This window comes from Sceloporus undulatus, chromosome 4 (assembly GCF_019175285.1).
Source record: "Sceloporus undulatus isolate JIND9_A2432 ecotype Alabama chromosome 4, SceUnd_v1.1, whole genome shotgun sequence".
NCBI lineage: Eukaryota > Metazoa > Chordata > Lepidosauria > Squamata > Phrynosomatidae > Sceloporus > Sceloporus undulatus.
This window is the reverse complement of record NC_056525.1, coordinates 177,366,813-177,385,697: the sequence shown is the minus strand read 5'-3', so window position 1 is coordinate 177,385,697 and position 18,885 is coordinate 177,366,813. Positions and strand designations below refer to the sequence as shown.

Sequence of the window (18,885 nt, the reverse complement as noted above, 5' to 3'; positions counted from 1 at the left end):
TCCCATATCACACCATAATGAATCCTTAGCAATGTTTTTTGTATTAATGTTACTCATAAATCGGAATTCCCGTATATCATTGAATGCAATGGCAATAAACAACTAGTAAAATTAAAATTATGCCTTTAAATTACAGCATCATAGACACAGCCAAAATATATTTACATGTACAAAGTTTCTTGTGGTCAAAATGAAAATTTTGCAAGATGTGATGTTTTCAAAGAAACTTTAAAAATAAGTAAAACAATAAAATTTTAAAATGCAATTAAAAACAACAACACCTGAGGCCTTGCCTTTCTCCTCCCACTGAGCCTCACCTCACCCATACCATCTCCAGCATTTTAAAGGGATGCAGGAGAAAGCCAAGGTCCATTTCCATGCAAAGGCAGATGTTTGGGGAACACCCCCTTTAGGGTGTCCATCTGGTGTGGCCTTAACTAACACCCCACCCCTAGTGACACCCCTGATTAGTTCTTGAGTTTCTGCAAAGCCATATTTTTCATTTTAGTTTATATATGTGCACATTGATTTTAAAGAGCCATCTAACCAAGTATACAAGGGACACAGGCAATGTTTCTTCAGCATTAAATGCAATGAAATTGCAGTTCTCTTTTAAATCACTTCTGTAATTTTCTCAGTGAATTAACTATTCTTCAACATTAGCAATTGTTTAATTAAATGCAGTAGAGATACAATTAGCTTCTGTACATAGTCTTATCTTCCTTCATTTTAAGAAAAAGTTTTTTTTCTACATATGCTTGACATCTAGACTTAAATTACAGACATCTGGAGCCCATTTCTTTACTTCGCTGCATAAGCTGAACATGCTTGACCATGTTTAGTTCTCTTATTTCTGGCACAAGAGTTGAGAAGTATTTATTTATTCATGAATTGTTAGCCCACTTTTCAAAGCACAAACCTCTAAAGGTGGCTCACAAAATTAAAACAAACAAACAAACTACTGTTTGCATGATTAGAATTATAACTCTATCCCCTGCAGCAGTTAAACTCCCTATCCCAGGTACACTCCAACAAAAGAAAGCCTTAAAACAAATGTTCTTCAGGACCCATTTGAAAGTCAGTTCAGGTATGGCTAGCTATACATTGCTCTCTAGGGACAGAATTCCATAAGTCTGGAACCATCACCAAAAAAGCCCCAATCTCTGTTTAATATCTGCAAACCTGGTGGACCTCAGCAATAAACCAGAGAGGAGGGCTTCTAAAACAGATCTGAAGGTCTATGGTGCTATACAAATAAATGTAATAATAATAATAATAATAATAATAATAATAATAATAATAATAAGGCACAGGGAGTACTCATAAGGGAGCAGGAGTGACTATGCTAACTCTTGAGAGAAGACAGAAGATCTTTAAGTATCACAGGAACCTTGTACACTTTGGGCAGGAGAAGTCTGTCATTTGCTCTTCATTCTAAGTTCATAGATACCAACACAACAACCTCTTGTGTCAGCTAGTAGCTATAAGCAGAGGATTTCTTAATTTTAACAAGAAAAAGATTTGAACCACGCTTGAAACAACTGCTACAGTTCAAGTTGCTATTCATACTGGAAGAGCTATAGGAAGATAGATGATTGGGCTACTCAGCAGCATGGATAACTAGAAAAATGAAAGGTAAGATTTGCAGTTGTTTTAGTTGACAATTAAAATAGTTACTTATTGTGATAGGAAGATGCATGGAAAATGACTGAAACTTCAACCCTCTTTAGATAACTTCTTACTAGTATAGGTATTGTTAGATCCCATAGTTGCTTCCATGCCAGTCATAACATATGTAAGTTTTATTATCACAGAGGTTACTACTATTCTGTCATCCGCTACATGTCTTTGAAGGGTTCAGGTGGTACTGCTTTAGTGATCATACAAAGCAAAAGAAGCATTACAAGCTAGAGAAGTGATGGCGAAACTTTTAGAGAATGAGTGCCCAAACTCAGTGGTGTTCCAGCACTGGGTATCTCCTGGTGCTAGGGGAGTGGGACTTCTGGGGGCAGGACATCCAGGGTGGGACTTCCACCTTCCGGGGCAGGACTCTCCGGGGGAAAAACCCAAGGCCTCAGGCTAGCAATAGCAACACCCCCCTCCCCCAATGATACTTGCTCATAAGATGATAGTTTCACCTTAGGGTCGCCATAAGTCAGAAATGACTTGAAGGCACCACACACACAAGCCACGTTCTCTCAGCCTCAGAGGATGACAATGAAAATCCCCCTCTGATGGAGCTTTCTCCATGATAGTTTCAGCTTAGGGTTGCCAGGAACAACTTGAAGGTACAAACACACACAGCACACACGCTCAGTCTCAGGCTAATAATAGCAAACACATGCACACCCCGGCAAAATTGCCATAAGAACTCCATGATAGTTTCACCTTAGGGTTGCCATAAATCAGAAACGACTTGAAGGCACCACACACACAAGTCATGCTCTCTCAGCCTCAAGGGATGGCAAGGGCAACCCCCTTCTGCTCCGTCCTCCACCCTCTTGTGCCTTTAATTAGCTTTGAGAGCTAGGTAAAGGCACAGGAGAGGGGAGAAACAGGTGTGTGTCTGCTCCTTCTCCCTCCCATCCTCCTCTGCCTTTAACTGGCAGGAGGGTGGGCGAGGGAAGGGGAGGAACAGGTGTGCACTGGCTCTTCCTCTTCCCTTGCCCTCCTGTCCCTTTAACTGCTTCCCCAGAGATGGGGGGGGGGAGGGGAGGGAGAGGAAGAACCAGCATGCATGCCAGCAGAGAGAGCTCCATGTGCCAGAGATGCCATGCATGCCATAGGTAAGCCACCATGGACCTAGAGCCTCAGCCTCCCACACAATAATGTAGAAATAATCAATGTTCATTTAAAAGTTAAATGCAAGTCAATGTAACAATCATAAACAAAAAGCTTCACAATAAAATACAGAACAACTCAGAACTTGGAAGTAATAGGTTACAAGTAAGGTAGTAACTTGTAGCTAATTACTCTGGGGTGGTTAACAAAAGTGTAATGAAGCCAAATTATAAAAGTAATCTAATGGATAGGAATACATTTATTTTAACAGTATGATGTTTAATTGTTGCAAGTTATTTTCAAGAGCTAAAGATTTTATAGACATTTCTCTTACCAAATCTAGGATATTTTCTCTAAAGTAATAAAAAAAGTAATGAGCAGTGCTATAAATAATGTAACAAGTTTTCATCACTGTGATGAATTATGAATTATGCCAACTGATTACTTCTGAAACTCTGTAATGAATGACAAATTCCTTTTAAAAGTAATTTCCCAAGCTCTGGAACAATTTAAGACTGCAATAGTAATCTTAATAGTGCCTCTGCCTCTAAAATTAAAACTGAACTGTCACTATTGATAACTTTAGAGATCCAACTTTTATTCTACTGTTCTTATATTTAGACATTAATACAGACCATTGCTTTCTGATTATTTATACAAAATACATGAACATACACACAGTACTAATCACTCCAGAAATGTTATGATTTAATGTTGAACCCAATGAACTATGAAACACTGAGATAATTTAGAATTAAGAATTACACAAGTTTTAGTATGTCATGTGAAGCCTGCAGACAAACTAGCCTGGTTTGAACCACCTAAGAAATTTAACTGAGGCCAAACTATTCATGAAAACATTAAGAAGAGTATGAGGGATCCATATTTAAAAAAATCCAACCCCAATATATAAAACTTCTCAGCAGTCAGTAAATGTGCTTCATACTTCATTAATCAAAGACTCTTAGGCCAGTGTTACTGAAACTGCTGTTTACACTGGTGCTGGTTTATGAGCCATCAGCTGTTGGTCTGGTGCGAGTTTCCAGGAAAGAAATGAATATAATAATAATGTGGCACAGATATGGTCTGCAACATGGAATAACTTGAGAAACTATACTACATAATTACAGCAGTGTAATTCTATGGAACTGTTGTTTGGTGAAGTGCTTCAAATTTTCTGTTGGAGAGTTCCAGTTCATTCACCTGAAGTATAGCACTAAAGCTTAGAGAATTTTAAGTGTCTCATCAAGGAACAAATCTCAAGATCTAAAGAATGGAACCATGGAAGTTAGTGATATCAAACTGCTGGAACAAAATAAATGTAATTATATTCCATTGCCTCCCAAAAAGCAATGTTCTAATGAGAGAAAGTCAAACATCCCACTGCAAATTTGAACCCAAGATTTAAAGTGCAAATCACAGGAGCAAACCGGATCACACTTACATCAAATTATGAAATCAAAGGGAAGAAAGAGGGATACAATTCCTAGAAGGAAGAAGCTCCCTTCCCTTAGAAGGAAGAAGTAACACAGATAGGAAGATAGGGAGGATCTCGGAAGTTGTCTGAGTTTCTTCAAGCTGTATGTACTCATACCACCTCAAAGTGGTAAGCTTGTCTGCAAGTTTGAGAGGAAAAGTATGCTATGTTTCTGTACTCATTTTCAGTATAACAGAGGTTAATAACTTTCTAAGCTGATGGGTAGACTTGGAATTTTAAGAAAATATCATGGGCACATCACAGAATTGTTGCCAAGGGTGTGTCCATTCATAAAGGGCTGCCATAGCTGATGTAGCTATTATCTTCATGGGCAGTTCCACGAAGAATACAGTGCATTAATCTACATGAAAAAGTTACCAGCACATGAATGACTGTGACCAGCTCTTCTACGCAAGACTCAGAGTCCCTTTGGTCAAGAAAGGTGACACATTTTTAAAAACACGTATTAGCAGGTCATAGTGTGTGCACAGACAGAGGTATCTTTGTATAATGGAATCTTGTAGCACCTTTGAAACCATCTGGGAGAAAGAAGTTTGTAGCATAAGCTTTCATAAGCTCCATTTACTTCATTAGGTGTTGATACAGATTAACATGGTTATGTCTTCGAATACTACTACAGATATATCTTTGTAGGGCCTATCCTAGTATTTCAGTTGAACATAAAGAATCAGAAGGAATTATATAAACACAACATAATCCTAAACCAAAAAGGGTAACTGAACAAAAGTAATATAGGGACCATATCTCTGAAATATACCTGCACATCATTAAATGCAGACACATGTAGGTAACCTTATTCTAAAAATAGCAGCCATGAAGAAAAAAAAGGATTCTAGGCAGTTATGCTCCTTCTTTATAGGCCTGCCTGAAAGAGTTAGTTAGATAAAAGGAACCATCAGCCGAATCATCTCTTTTAATATTCCGACCCATTCCTGTTCACAGATCTGTCTCCAGTTGATATATTCACCTGATCTTAGCTAAAAGACCAAGAAACAATATAAGGCTCATAATAGAACATATATAATAAACAATGGAAAATTATGTGACATCTCAAACACCAACAGAATCAAGCTGGCATAAACTTCCTGTGGACTAGAACCACCTTGTTACATTCAATTTAAATGGATTATTTCTCCCATAATATTAGAACCTGAGCTCATGCAGTGAAGCTGAAAGCTAGGAGAGCCTGGAAAGAGGAGGGGTGGGGGAAATACTCTCCCACACAGTACATAGCTAAATTATGGCATCTGTGATTTTAAAAAAAGATATAGGCCTTTTACAGACTGCCAAAATAAAGCTGCTTCGGGCCTCTTTGGAGGTATGCTGTTTAAATGATGCATGCATCCTAAGAATCTGGAAGCTGCACCAAAGCTGCACTCCAGTGCTAAGGAATGGAGTGTGGCTTTGGCGCAACCTCCGGACTCGTAGGACCCATGCATCATTTAAACAGCATACCTCCAAAGAGACCCGAAGCAGCTTTATTCTGGCAGTCTGTAACAGGCCATTCTGATGGCCACGAAATTGGACATTTTTGAAGAGGGACTAGACAAAACATGATTAGACAAATACATAGATGAGGCTACCAGTAGCTATTAGTCTACTGGTCAATATGGCTTTTTATATAACCTCCAGTACTGTATTACAGGCACTAGGTGACTGAATGCCACTGGCTGGGAAAAAATAAACATCGTGGGCAGGTGACATTTTATTAATTCTCTGCCACGGCCTTCCGAAGATATCTGGATGGACAATGTGGGAACAAAATTACCTTCTGCCTTCTTATGTTCTTACAATGCATGATATATTATCTTCAGTTGAGTACAAGTCTGTGGAAGTGTACATATGCATATATTTCTTTTCCTGTCTATCCCTCCTTAGTCTTAATATGGGACGTGAATGTATGTATGCTGCTGTGGGTGTCTGAATACAAAAACACAAATCTGTATGTATATCCACAAAGAAAAAATAACAGCAGGACAATTTTGTTTTAATAAAATCCCAAAAGTGTATATTATATCGCCTTTGAAAAATGTAAACAGCTGAGGTTCCAAGATTCAAAGTCAACTTTCTAACTTGAGCTTCCCATCCAGGAAGGGTGGGAAATCGCAGATAAGTTTCACTTAAAATCATGAATAAAATCACAGAACCAGAGACAAAAGATTTAATTTGATATCACGTGTAAGAGCTGATCAGCAGCACCTTTATTAAGCCCATATGACAAATTCTTAAATGTTCTCAACTCAAAGCAGTAAATAATGAACAATACAAAATTGGGTAAGATGGTTCCCTGGCAGACAGAATCATGACCCAGATAGAACATTTCATTTTGTCACATGTTCTCATCCACCAACACAGAATTTGATTTTTTTTAAAGTAGTCAAGCCTTTCCTGCAAGCAGTCATGGCTAGAAGAGGTGGCAGAATAGCATGAAATATAAGGCATTATAAGAAGATAACTACAAGAGATAAATTGACAAGAAAAAGTGCTTTCCTTTCATATCTTTGCTACCCTCCTTGTCAATAAAAGCTATGCATATGAGACGTACCGACTAGTTCAAATTTTAAAAAAATGTACAGAGATAATGAAATGAACAAGAGGAACTTTTGTGGATTGAGATCTAGACAAGTGCTAAAGGTGTCTTACCATGCATGTATCTAAGTCTTCCAAACGCTCTATTTCAGTCAGCTCCTCAACTGTGATGACTGATCTTTTAGTAGGTTTCTCCTCTGCTAGCTCAATGTCTAATGATTCTTGGTGAGGTAGTGGCTTGCCTCGTCTTGTCAAATGATCAGCCTAGAAGAAAGATTAAAATTAGGAAAAAGCACACCTTGTAAAATAAAATAAAAATGAGGAAACTCTGGTGAAAAGCTATTTTAAGTACCTTGACAAAGTGCAAAAGTCATTTCAAGATATATCTTGCTTGACACAGAAAATTCATAGCTCAGCTCAGAATTTGGAAATGTTTTTAGTTACTTTTTGTCCCATAGCACCCAGAATCCCTCAGTCAGCACACTGCACTTCTGAACACTACCAAAACCTGAACATTCTTTGACTCAGAGCTGAACTTAAGAATACAACCAAACAATAAAGTCTTCAAGACTTCACGTCCCATATTAAGACAAAGGAGGGATAGACAGGAAAAGAAACACATTTGACACACAAAGAATCCCTCTCCCCTAATCTGCCTTTCAACTAACCAAGTGCACCTAAGTCTTGTCTAGGTTTCTCTCCTTTATCCAATCCATTAATGATATCAGACACTGACATATTGTTTGGACAGTTTCCTTTCATTTAGAAGAATAAAAGATAATGTTGGCTGTCATCAGACTCTTGAGCTGAACTTTCAAATTCTGGCCAATCCCTAGGTTCATTTATATGTCAAACAGCATGGCAAGAAAATGGAACACTAAGGGACACCACCGATCAGGGGTGGGCAACCTGCAGTTCTCAGTCTGCATTTGATCCTTCCTTTCCCCGTGGCATACTAGGCAGGAGGCCAGGAGAAAGAGAAGGGGGGGGGGAGGCGGGCAGGGAAATAGAGAAGAATGGAAAAAATGGTAGGAAAGGCAGAGAGGGAAAATATTACTTCTGGTTGTAGCCCTGTGTACTGCTAGCTTCAGCCCTGCCCATCACCAGTATGTGAGCCTAATAGGGTTGAACAAAAGTTCTTCAGCACCATCTTTTCAAACTGTTACTCCAAGGAGGACCAAGCCAAGCAAAACAGCCTGATCACTTGGCCAGCAGGTGTAGAAGCAAGCCCCAGTAAATAGCAAAGCTATTTTGCTCCCAAACATTATTTCCCTACATTCTGGTCACAGCATCAACTCTCTAGTTGATACATTAATTCTCTCACAATACAGAAAAGGCTCACCTCATCAATGTTATCTATGTACATCACATCGCAGGCTTGTTTTTACATATGAATCCAGTTGAGTTTTTTTTGGGGGGGGGGTTTGTCTTTAAGGCTGGTCCCTCCCCTGCTATCCTTTTGCCAGCTGGCAAAGATCTTTTGGATCAAGCAGGCTTTTAATGAGTAACTGCTTTCAGGGAGCTTTTTTAAATGAAGGTGTGCATAATTTTAATTTTTTGTTTTTTAAAAAAATTATTTTCTACTGTGTATATTGTTTTAATGTGATTTTATCTGTTTAATTTACTTTATTGTCTAGGTTTTAGCAGATCCTTTTTGTGAGCCACCTTGAGTTCTGGAGAAAGGCAGAATATAAATGAATTAAATAAATAAATGAAAAATAAATATTAACCCTTTCTGTACTATTCACTATCAATATAAACAATATAATGCAGATATTTTAGATATTATGGGTATGAAGAGTCCTTTGGGGCAATTGGGGCAAGCACAACTTGTTACACAAAAATAGGTATATATCTGGAAGTCCTAATGCAAGTGAATAAAACAGAGCAAGAGCATCTTTGCTGAGCTATTATATCCCGAAAAGCTGAGTCCTGGACAAATACTCACTAGTTTATGGTGGCAAAGTGACAAGGCATCAAGAATCTCATCTACTATTCGATCTGAGAGAAATGAGGCAACTGTCAGCTTCACTTCACTGTGGAGAAAGATGAAGTGAGAATAGCAAAGAATCATTCACACAAGGAAATCTTCCCACCCTTTTCAAACCTGATTGTGTGATACAAGGGTTAACTAAATACCCAAATACCTTAGGAATACAGATCACTATTTTATATAGCCCAGTACTGTTAATTCCTTCTTGCCCTGGCTCTCTAGGATTTCAGGCAGGATTAGTTCCTTGCCTTACTTAGAGGTGCCTGGTATTGCCTGGAGGTTTCACATCCAAATAATTAACCAGATTCAATCTTGTTTAGTTTCTGGAATCAGACAAGATTGGAGTGCTCAAGGTGATACAGTGGTCTTCAAAGGTAAATTGAAAAATAAACATGTAAACACAGAAATAATTTCACAAGTAATTATATTGGATTATATGAGCTGCAAACCAGAAATAGATGGAGGGCCACAGTTGTCTGCCCCAGATCTAGATTATGAGTGTAATACTGTATAAAACATATTCTACTCCAATGTGTGACAAAGATAAATATTTGTCACAATGAAACTAATTTGGTATTACGTGTTTACAAATCATATTTTTAACAATAAAATAAGCAACTTGCTAAACCTGAGTTATTAGTACTTATAACACTGTGTCAACTTCTCTCCTGGTCCAATTATAACATGGAGGGCCTTAAATAAATTACCAGTGTTGATACATGCTATAACCTGTGGAGTTGTTTCAACTGCCTAACATAGACCAAGTTTCATTATATACGGAGTTAAAGAAATAACTTCCAAGGTCTCCTACTAGCTGATCACATCATTTGGATCAAGCTTAATAATACAAGAGTATAGTAGGGGCAGATAATCCTTAGAGCACTGTACTGATCTGCTGAGCCTGACACAACCATGAACTAGTCTTAACAGCATTCAGTGGGGCAGTTTCCTAATGCAGAGTGATACAGACTACTCTGATTCCCTTGAAAGGAATAGCTTATTGGTGGTATGTTAACACTGCTTTTTCACTGCATTTTAATAGTTTTACAGTTTTATTCTGACTAATATCACAGTTTATATAAGAAGATATAAAATAATAATTAATTGAGCAAACAAAGCACAATTATATCTATTTTTTTTTCTTAGCAGACAATCTCAAGGGGCCAAATTAATAACACATGTTCAATACCAGTTGTGGGAATTTGCACAGGTAACATTAACTGTGACACCATCCACAGAACATCAACTTCTATATATGATCTGGAAAGACTAGGATGGGTGTTTGCAGTATATCCTATATATGCAGTATGTTGGCAAAGCACTCAAATCAGCAAACTGTGCTGGTCATGCAAGAAACCAGTGCATGCATTAGCTGGTCTACCAAGGAGATGAGATATGAATCAATCATTTGGGTCAAGCTGTCACATCTGCTGAAAGAATTGCATTCATCAACAGAATCAGGAGGGCAGGATCTCCTCTTCCACTGGTGCCCCCATGCACTCTACAGTGCTTGTAAAAAAACAAAACAAAACCTCCCTAGAGGCACCCTTAGGATATTGGTGAGAACAGATTTTTTGTTTGGAACAATAGTATTCACTGTTGTCTGCCCCAGTGATAGGTATTTCTGTTTAATAGAGTACAGTTTAAACTTTTGCACTTACTTTGCAACGTAAACTAAGAAAAATGAATGGACTCACCTGATTTTATTAAGGATATCAATGCCAGACTGCTCTAGGAGAACATTTTTTACAAAGGTTCGTGGAATGGAAATCTTTTCAGTGCATGCCTCAATTAAATCTTGCCTTATGTTTGCTTTCTTCATTGCACTTGGACAAAGGTTTTCAGCTGCATCCACCATAGACTCAAGTAGTGTCTGTAGCACAAAGTGGAAGAAAGCATTTTGAACCATATGTACCATGGCACCATTTCATTCATAACATCACATGCAGGACTTTTATGGTTAAGATTGGTGAAATATATCTGCAATTAACACATTACAGAGACTTACAGCTTACAGTTGATGCAGCTAGGAATTCTTTCTGTGCTGCTCGGATTGCATCGGCAGAATCTCGTCCAGCAGAGCTGTTCAGGGTAGTCAGGGAATTACTCAGTCTCCCGACACCCTGAACCCTTTATTAGAGCCAACTAATGCCTGCCTTTGGCCTCTCGCGCAAGGGGGCATGGTGGGACAATTGTCTATAGAAGCCTCAGAAACATACATTTATCTTAACGTTTTTTTAAAAATGAGCAAATTTTTGTGTGTGTCCTCCATTTGAAAATTTTGTCCTACATTTGTCCCGGTTTATTTATTTATTTAAATTTTTTAAAATTATTTAATTATTTATTTTTTGGCTTCGGCCCCCCAGTTGTCTGAGGGACAGCAACCTGGCCCCCGGCTCAAAAGGGTTGCCTACCCCTGCCCTGGATGGTTTAAAAAAACCAACAAAAAACCTCCAGAAATTTTTAGGAATTGTTCTTGATCCTAGTAGAGTAAATTATGTTCCTTCTATTTCTATCTGTCCTTAAAAACTGTAACCTATCATATGGTGCTTAAAGCAGGGGTGAAAATAAGTGGCCCTACAAATGACACTGGAAGCCAAGTCCCAGCAGATCTAGCCCACCCAATGGTGGGATTTTCAATCCAACAACATTTGCATGGTCACATCATTCCTACCCTGGGCTTATAAGAACCAGGCAACTACAGAAAGCAGGAAACAGGCAAGGTTGTTCTTGAAATCCTTACAGGAGCCTTGCTGTTTATTCTTAAGTATCAATTCTTATATGATCTATGTTCAGCTACCCTATAAGCATCTACTAATGTTCCCCTGAGCCAGTGTGTTGACTTGAGGGTTGGACTATGACCACAGAGTCTGAATACCTCCTGAGCTATGGAAACCCACTGGGTGACCTTGAGCAAGTCACAGTCTCTTAGCCTCAGAAGAAGACAATGGCAACCCCCTCACACCCCGCCCCGAACAAAATCTTACCAATAAAAGCCCATGTTAAGTTTGTCCTAGGGTTGTCTTAAGTAGGAAAAAACTTGAAGTCACACAGTAACAACAACAATAACAATAATATTCTCCTTCAAAGGTTTATTCTAATAAAAAACTCTGATAGACACCCATTTAATAAGTGGAGATGCATAGTCCCTTTGTTTGCCAACAATTTGTTTTTATACCAAGCATTCCTGCTTCTTTTGGATACTTTTTAGGTAATGAAAGATTACTTACTCCCTTATTTTCAATACCAATAATGTCAGGGCTAACACTGTTGCGATATCAGATGAGGCCCTTACCCCAGCCGCTACCTGCTGTTGTCCCCAGAAATCTTAACTCTAATCCTTGTTCACTGCTGTCCTGTCACATATCTTTGATAGAATGTCAATTGGGCCCAGAAGGTAAGAATACAGTGGTGGCAGTGTCCAAAGATTAGGTTCCAGTTGCAGTATCTCATCTTAAATCTGTAGCTAAACAACTATGATGGTAACCTTCTTTTTAGGATACTTTCCATTTCACTTTTTGCAAAGAGTTTAATACCTTGAGCTGGTCATCAACAACTCTGGTGACCTCCCCAGCCATTGAATCTAGTGTCTCCTGAATTGGGTTAGGTAAAGAGCCATTTGCTCCTGCCCATGAAGCTCCACCAAGATGATACAGATTTGGTAATAACTGTAAAATAAATAAATAAATAAAGAAGATTGCAGTAAGTTAATGTAGCACTCAGCATTATATCTGTGAACACATATATAATCAAATTCTTAAAAATAAAGTTTTAATATTAATATTATCCATTTTAGTGGAGTTGGTACACCAGGGATACCACTTACTGTTTTGGAATTTTTAGCATCTTTCATAAGTCTTTCTGCTGATTTCAGATCTTCTTGTATTGTGTCAATGCCACAGTTTCTTAAGGAGTTCAGATGGTCTTGTACTTTGACACATATTCTGTCAATCATCTACACAGCAATGATGTGGGAAGATAACAAAATATTAGACAATGTGAGACATGAAGATATGCAGGATTCAACTGTGATGTGAATGTAGCAGTGAAGTGCTTTTTCTGGGTATAACAGTCCACATGAATATGCTGGAATTAATGCTGTGGATCCTTTTAATGTGTATTTATCTAGCTGACGTTTATCTAGCCCTTCAATTTACAATCACTACAGTGATTTTAAAAGTCAAGTGAACACACATCATTATAGTGGGCACAGTAACATAAATGGATGCAAAACCCACTGCACATGTAAGTGTAGATGAATCAGGTTGGTTGAAGTTAAAAATAGATCCAAAAATACCAAAAGAAGAATGAATGCCACTTCTGAATTTGGATTGGGAGGGTTTTATCATCCTCTCTTGGTAGCAAAAAGGAATACAGTGGTACCCCGGGATACGAAATTAATTCGTTCCACCGCCGCTTTCGTAACCCGGAATACTTCGCAAGCCGAAAAAGCCATAGGCGCTAATGGGGAAAAGCTGCGATTTCGTGCGAAAAAGCGCCGAAAAGCACCAAAAATTTTTTCGTAACCCGAAATAACCTTCGTAACCCGGAACAGTTTTTTTCAATGGATTTTTTTTGTAACCCGGAAATTTCGTAAGGCGGCGCATTCGTATCCCGGGGTACCACTGTATTTAGTTTTGATGTAAATTTCAGCTCTTAGATCTTTCAAGATAGGACTGCCTTTGGATGGCATGACTATGAGAGATACTTCCTTGAAAGACTGTTCCATGCCAGTTGTTCCTTCTGGTATCTTTTAGATGTGTTATTTTCATTATGCAGGGCCTACATGACAAATGATAGTTCCAGTTGGGGATAACAGACTAGGTAAAGCTATTTTAGTTACTTCCTGGTTTATGTAGGGCAGAATTAAAGTGGAATGCATCCTGCATAGTTGCAAATTAATATTTTTGATTCTCCTTTTCACTTGGAAATACCACATTTTCATGCAGTATCTCCCTAGCCACTGGATTGATATCTACCATTTTAATCTAAACAATTATAGCACAATCCAACTCACTAAGTACCTTCTCTTGATGGTAAAGGGAAGAAGTATATACACTCACACTCCTGCCTTTTATCCTTTAGTCTGTATACAGCATTTTCCACAGAATATATCAAATGAATAGGTCTGAGGTTCTACATATGAATCCTTATGTACTATCCACTCTAAAAAAATGATTATACAAAGCATCCTAGGTTGGATCTAGAGTTATGTGAGCTAAGTTCTACTCACGGAACAGAATAATCTCAGGTTTCAACCCCTGGATCCCCACCATGCAAATCTGTTTCATATAGCTGGATTTTCACAACAAAAAATCTTTAAAATTGCATAAGAAATGGATCAGGATTACACATGGGAAAATTCATGAAAGTCCTGTAGAATGCATTTGATGAGGTTAAAAAATCTTTGAATCCAATGTAATAAAGGCTGTTTGAATTTTTAAAAGGTGACTCACCTGCTGTGTCGTACTAGTAACTATGCCCTGCTGCAGCCTGTATGCTTGTTCCTGCAGATATTTCCGGGTTTCGTGATTGCGAAGCAAATAGTTTTCTATCTAAGAGCACAAGTTTATGTTATTCAAAACTACATCAAAAAGCATGAAAATGTCTACCCACCCATCCACATATATGTGTATACTTACACACACACACACGCACGCACAGAGCGATGAGAAAAAAGACATAGAACTTTACACCAATTATACATTAGTACTGTCTTACAGCACAGTCTTATATCAGCCTACTCAGAAGAAGTTTCATTAAATTAAATGAAACTCATCGCCAAGTAAATGGTATAGGATAGTAGCTTTCTTCTTTTTTAAAATTCCAAACTGACATCCCACTCCAACCATATTATATGAAGGAACTGATTGAAATTAATGCAATTTGCTGCTACCCAGTAAGTATGGTACCTACATGACTAGCCCGGGATCCACAGGAGTCCCGGTTTGTCATTCATGAGCAGTGTAACAATGTAAACAGCTCAATTACCCCATGTTCAGTAGGAGTGGTTAAACAAACCACAGAGGTTTTCTATGTGGTACATTTATTACGTTATTTGGTCATAGCAGCTTCTCTTCTTTGATTTGTTTCTCCCAACGAACAAGAGAAATAACATTTCACCTCATTCTCTGGTTTGTTGTGAGAGAACATGCTGGAGAAGAAAAACTATCCACTGCCAGTTGACACAACAAACCAAATGCAGAACTTGTTTTGCAGCTACTGCCACTGTGACAGCTGGTGAATAGTGTGCATGGATCAGCCACTGCTTTGGATTGCTGGCTTGTCATGCCATGGGAATATGCCCAGTACATTTAAGGTTGAGGTACAAGGTCAGAATTACCATGCCATACACCTTGACATTTTATAAATGCATCCCATAATTATACATAAAATATATTCAAAGTACAGGACCATTTCTCAAATAATGTCCTCTGCAGATCTTAAAGCATGGCTTCTACGGTACTATGAAACACAACACATGTACAAATGGTAGGACACACTTAGATCTGTAAGAGAAAGGAATTGTCTTCAGAGAATTCATTGTGTTTCCTTGCATTAGCAAGAGTAGGTGGCTTCTGGCTCTCCAAAGCTTGCTGGACTGCAACATCATCCCTAGCTCACAATGTCCAACAATATTTCGAGTGTCAAAGAAAATATTAAGTCCACTAGAGAACTCCCTTCACTGGTGAAATCTCAATAATTTCAACATACAATTATAATTCATTTCTGCCAGTCCACCCTAAACTGTGCTTTTGTTATGGTAGGCAATACCTTCTGAAGTGCCTCTTCAGTTTTTTCAGGATTTGTTTTAAGGGCTTGTGAAGCATCATTCACTGGTATAGGCATGAACCTTATAGTATAATTCCTTGGAAAAGAAAAGAAAGAGAAATAAAATTAAATGCACAGAGGTTAATTAAAAATACCTAATAATGGTATTTCTACATTATTTTGAAAATTAACTATCAAATGAAAGCAAATTCCAACTCACCATTCATATCTATTGTGAAAGCTTTGATATTTTTATCTTACAGATGTGCGCGCGCGCACACACACACACACAAAGGCATACACTTTTCTTCGGAAGATTTTACAGCATCAAGAGATGGCACCTTTTTGCTTTCCACCAGAGCAACATTAGTGAGAACTCTAATTTTCCAAATGTACCTTACACCACAAATCAGCCTAACTCTTGATTCCTGGGGAAAAAACTTAGTCCAGTCTACAATATGTTTGTGTGTGTGGCAGGCAGATTTAAAGCATACCTCCCAGCAACCGCTGGTGTAATTCCAAATTGTAGCTCATATTCTCCCATTGCAAATACCAGGCACAGACGCCACATTTTGCCTGAGATACTCGATGGAGAAAAAGGACATAAAATTCTACCCAGATGGAACTTATTTCCCTTCTCATGCCCTGAAGTAGTCATTTGTCTCCTGCTGGAGCATCGCAGCCTATTTAGTGGCTGGTGGAGAATGAGGACTGGCAGTGGAACATCTGGATATGCCCTGTAGCCAGATCCCAACGACAAAGGCATCCTATGGGATGTTCTTGGGAGTCCAGCAGAATTCCGGGAGGATAATGTTGTAATTGTGCTTCCAGCTATAGAGACACAGCCACATGCTCCCCTGGTTCCTCTGTTCTCCACTGGCCATTAAATGGTCACGTGGGGTGGGGGGCCGGGAGGGAAGAAAGAAAGAAACAGGTGAGTGTAAAGGAGGCTTTGGCTCAATGCACAAGGGAGTGGTGAACTTATCCCTCTCCAATAGACATGTACCAATATTATCTGGCATATGCCACTAATAGCATGCCAGCCATAATATCAGAACCATAGTAGAGATGGAGGATTAAATCCTCCTACTATGACATCATGGTTCCAACTTGGCTCTAATTCCCCTGTTCTAGTTATTTACTGAAAATAAATCAGCTATGCAAGGATTACACATGTGAATAACATCGATTTGAGCTTGAACTGCAAGCTTTTGAAGATAGCAATGCAAACACCTTTGGTTGTCTCAGTACTGCAACTTCCACCAGGCTTAGCCAGCATAAATTATGTTGAGGCATGATATTCAACATCTGGAGAACTATATTATCCACCCCGGATTTATGCAATCATCAGTTTGGGACAAAGCCAGCCAAACTGGATCTGATGTAAGTTTTTCTACTCCAGTTTTCAGGGCTCCTAATGTCTCTTATGTTCCTCTTCAGAACTAAAGATATAAAGATGGCCTTTTATGCTCAATTCTCCTTTTACTGAATAGAGAAACATCTTTAGTAGTGTATTGTCCCAACTTAAGATGCCAGCATTCCACAGGGCAGCTCTCCTTAATGTTTGCCACTGGATTCAGTCAGCATTTTGCAAAACAGAGATAACACTATGTCCTTTCTTCCCCTCAAGTAGCTAGCAAGAGAGTGCTTTGTGAGAGAAACAGTTGGCATGTATTTGCATAATTTATCTGCCATTAATATGGCCTCCTACTGCGTTGTGTCTGAAGAAAAAGAATCTGTAGAGAACTTCCTCCTGATTTTTCTCTCAGAAGACCAGCGTAATGCTTATATTCTTATTTTAGGCTGCCAGCTGATTTTATGGGGGAGACTGTACATAACTCCCAGTTCTCAGACAACTTCAAAGGTATGAAAATCAGTTTATTAGGTTGAAAACTTTTGACCAACTGCAAAACAATGTGTGAGTGTTTATGAAATCTTATAGTTTGCACAAACATGAGTCTGCTTTATTTTTTTTCTTCTTGGTTGACAGAACATGTTTCCACCATCACTATTTACACAGTACATTTAACTATTCAAAGGCTTATACTTATAATAGTAATAACATTTTGAATACTAGGACCCATATTTAAAGCCCTTTCTGTGAATATTTAAAGGTTACTGTAGAATCAAAGTATGAAGAGATCTGTTAGTCAGATCCATCCACATCCAACTTCTAAACCTACCTATGCAGCTGGCCAGATTGCAGACACAAGGTCCACTGCTTATATATTAAAGAGCAGTAGCTCCAATTCTGGCAAAGACTTCTACCATATATGAAGAGAGACGTTCTAGAGATACAAGCTAGGTTCACAAATCAAAGAGGCACTAGGGATCACACTGGAAACACACTGGATAATGGAGTGCACCAGGAATTTCAGAAGAAAATCAGCATGTGCTTTATAAACTACAGTGAAGCTTTTGGCTGCATAAACCATGAAAAACTATGGACTGCTCTTAAAGAAATGGGTATACCATTACATTTGACCATCCTGATGCATAACCTGTACTTAGGAGAAAAGTCTACAGTTAGGACAAAATATGAAAAAACAAAAGCGTTTCCAATCAGAAAGGGAGTCTGGTAAGACTGCATTCCATTGTCCTATTTGTTCAAATTGTAGGCAGAAAAGCATCATACACACAGCAGGTTTAGACTCAGAGGAAGGAGGAGTGAAGACTGCAGGAAGGAATCTCAACAATCTAAGACATATAGACAATATCATAATACTAGCAGAAAACAAAAAAGACTCGGAACAACTGCTAGGGAAAGTCCAAGAAGAAAGTGCAAAGGCAGGCTTACTGCTGAACATTAAGAAAACAAAAATAATGACAAAGATGGATTTACATAAATGCAACCTAGACGAGGAGGAAATTGAATTCTCATACCTTGGATCTATCCTTGATCAGAACAGATGTTACAGTCAAGAAATTAGAAGATGACTGGGACTGGGGAGAGTAGCTATAAAAGAACTAGATAAGATCCTTAAGTACAAAGATATAAAACTTAACACTAAAGTTAGGATCATCTAAGCTATAGTATTTTCAATCACTATGTATGGATGAGAGTTGGACAGTGAGGAAAGCTGATGGAAAGAAAATTAACTAATTTCAGATGTGATGCTGGAGAAGAGTGCTGAGGATACCCTGGACAGCCAAAAAGACAAACAAATGGGTGCTAGAATAGATCAAGCTTGAGCTCTCTCTGAAAACCAAGATCACTGAATTGAAGCTGTTGTACTTTGGTCACATCATGAGAAAACATAACTCACAAGAAAAGACAACAATGCTAGGAAAGATGGAGGGCAGTAGAAAGAGA

The 18,885-nt window shown here is 38.5% G+C and overlaps 1 protein-coding gene across 4 annotated transcripts in view; it reads right to left on the bottom strand.

The window, feature by feature from the left end:
* The window catches only part of CARMIL1 (capping protein regulator and myosin 1 linker 1), a 193,970-nt gene that overhangs the window by 41,424 nt on the left and 133,661 nt on the right, over positions 1–18,885 (bottom strand). For all 4 annotated transcript variants that reach the window (XM_042461443.1, XM_042461446.1, XM_042461444.1 and 1 more), the window contains 7 exons: positions 15,576–15,669; positions 14,258–14,356; positions 12,628–12,756; positions 12,338–12,469; positions 10,499–10,674; positions 8,757–8,844; positions 6,923–7,072 (listed from right to left, as the gene is read on the bottom strand). In XM_042461443.1, the coding sequence (XP_042317377.1) occupies positions 6,923–7,072; positions 8,757–8,844; positions 10,499–10,674; positions 12,338–12,469; positions 12,628–12,756; positions 14,258–14,356; positions 15,576–15,669 (868 nt within the window). The remainder of the gene's footprint in view (positions 1–6,922; positions 7,073–8,756; positions 8,845–10,498; positions 10,675–12,337; positions 12,470–12,627; positions 12,757–14,257; positions 14,357–15,575; positions 15,670–18,885) is intronic.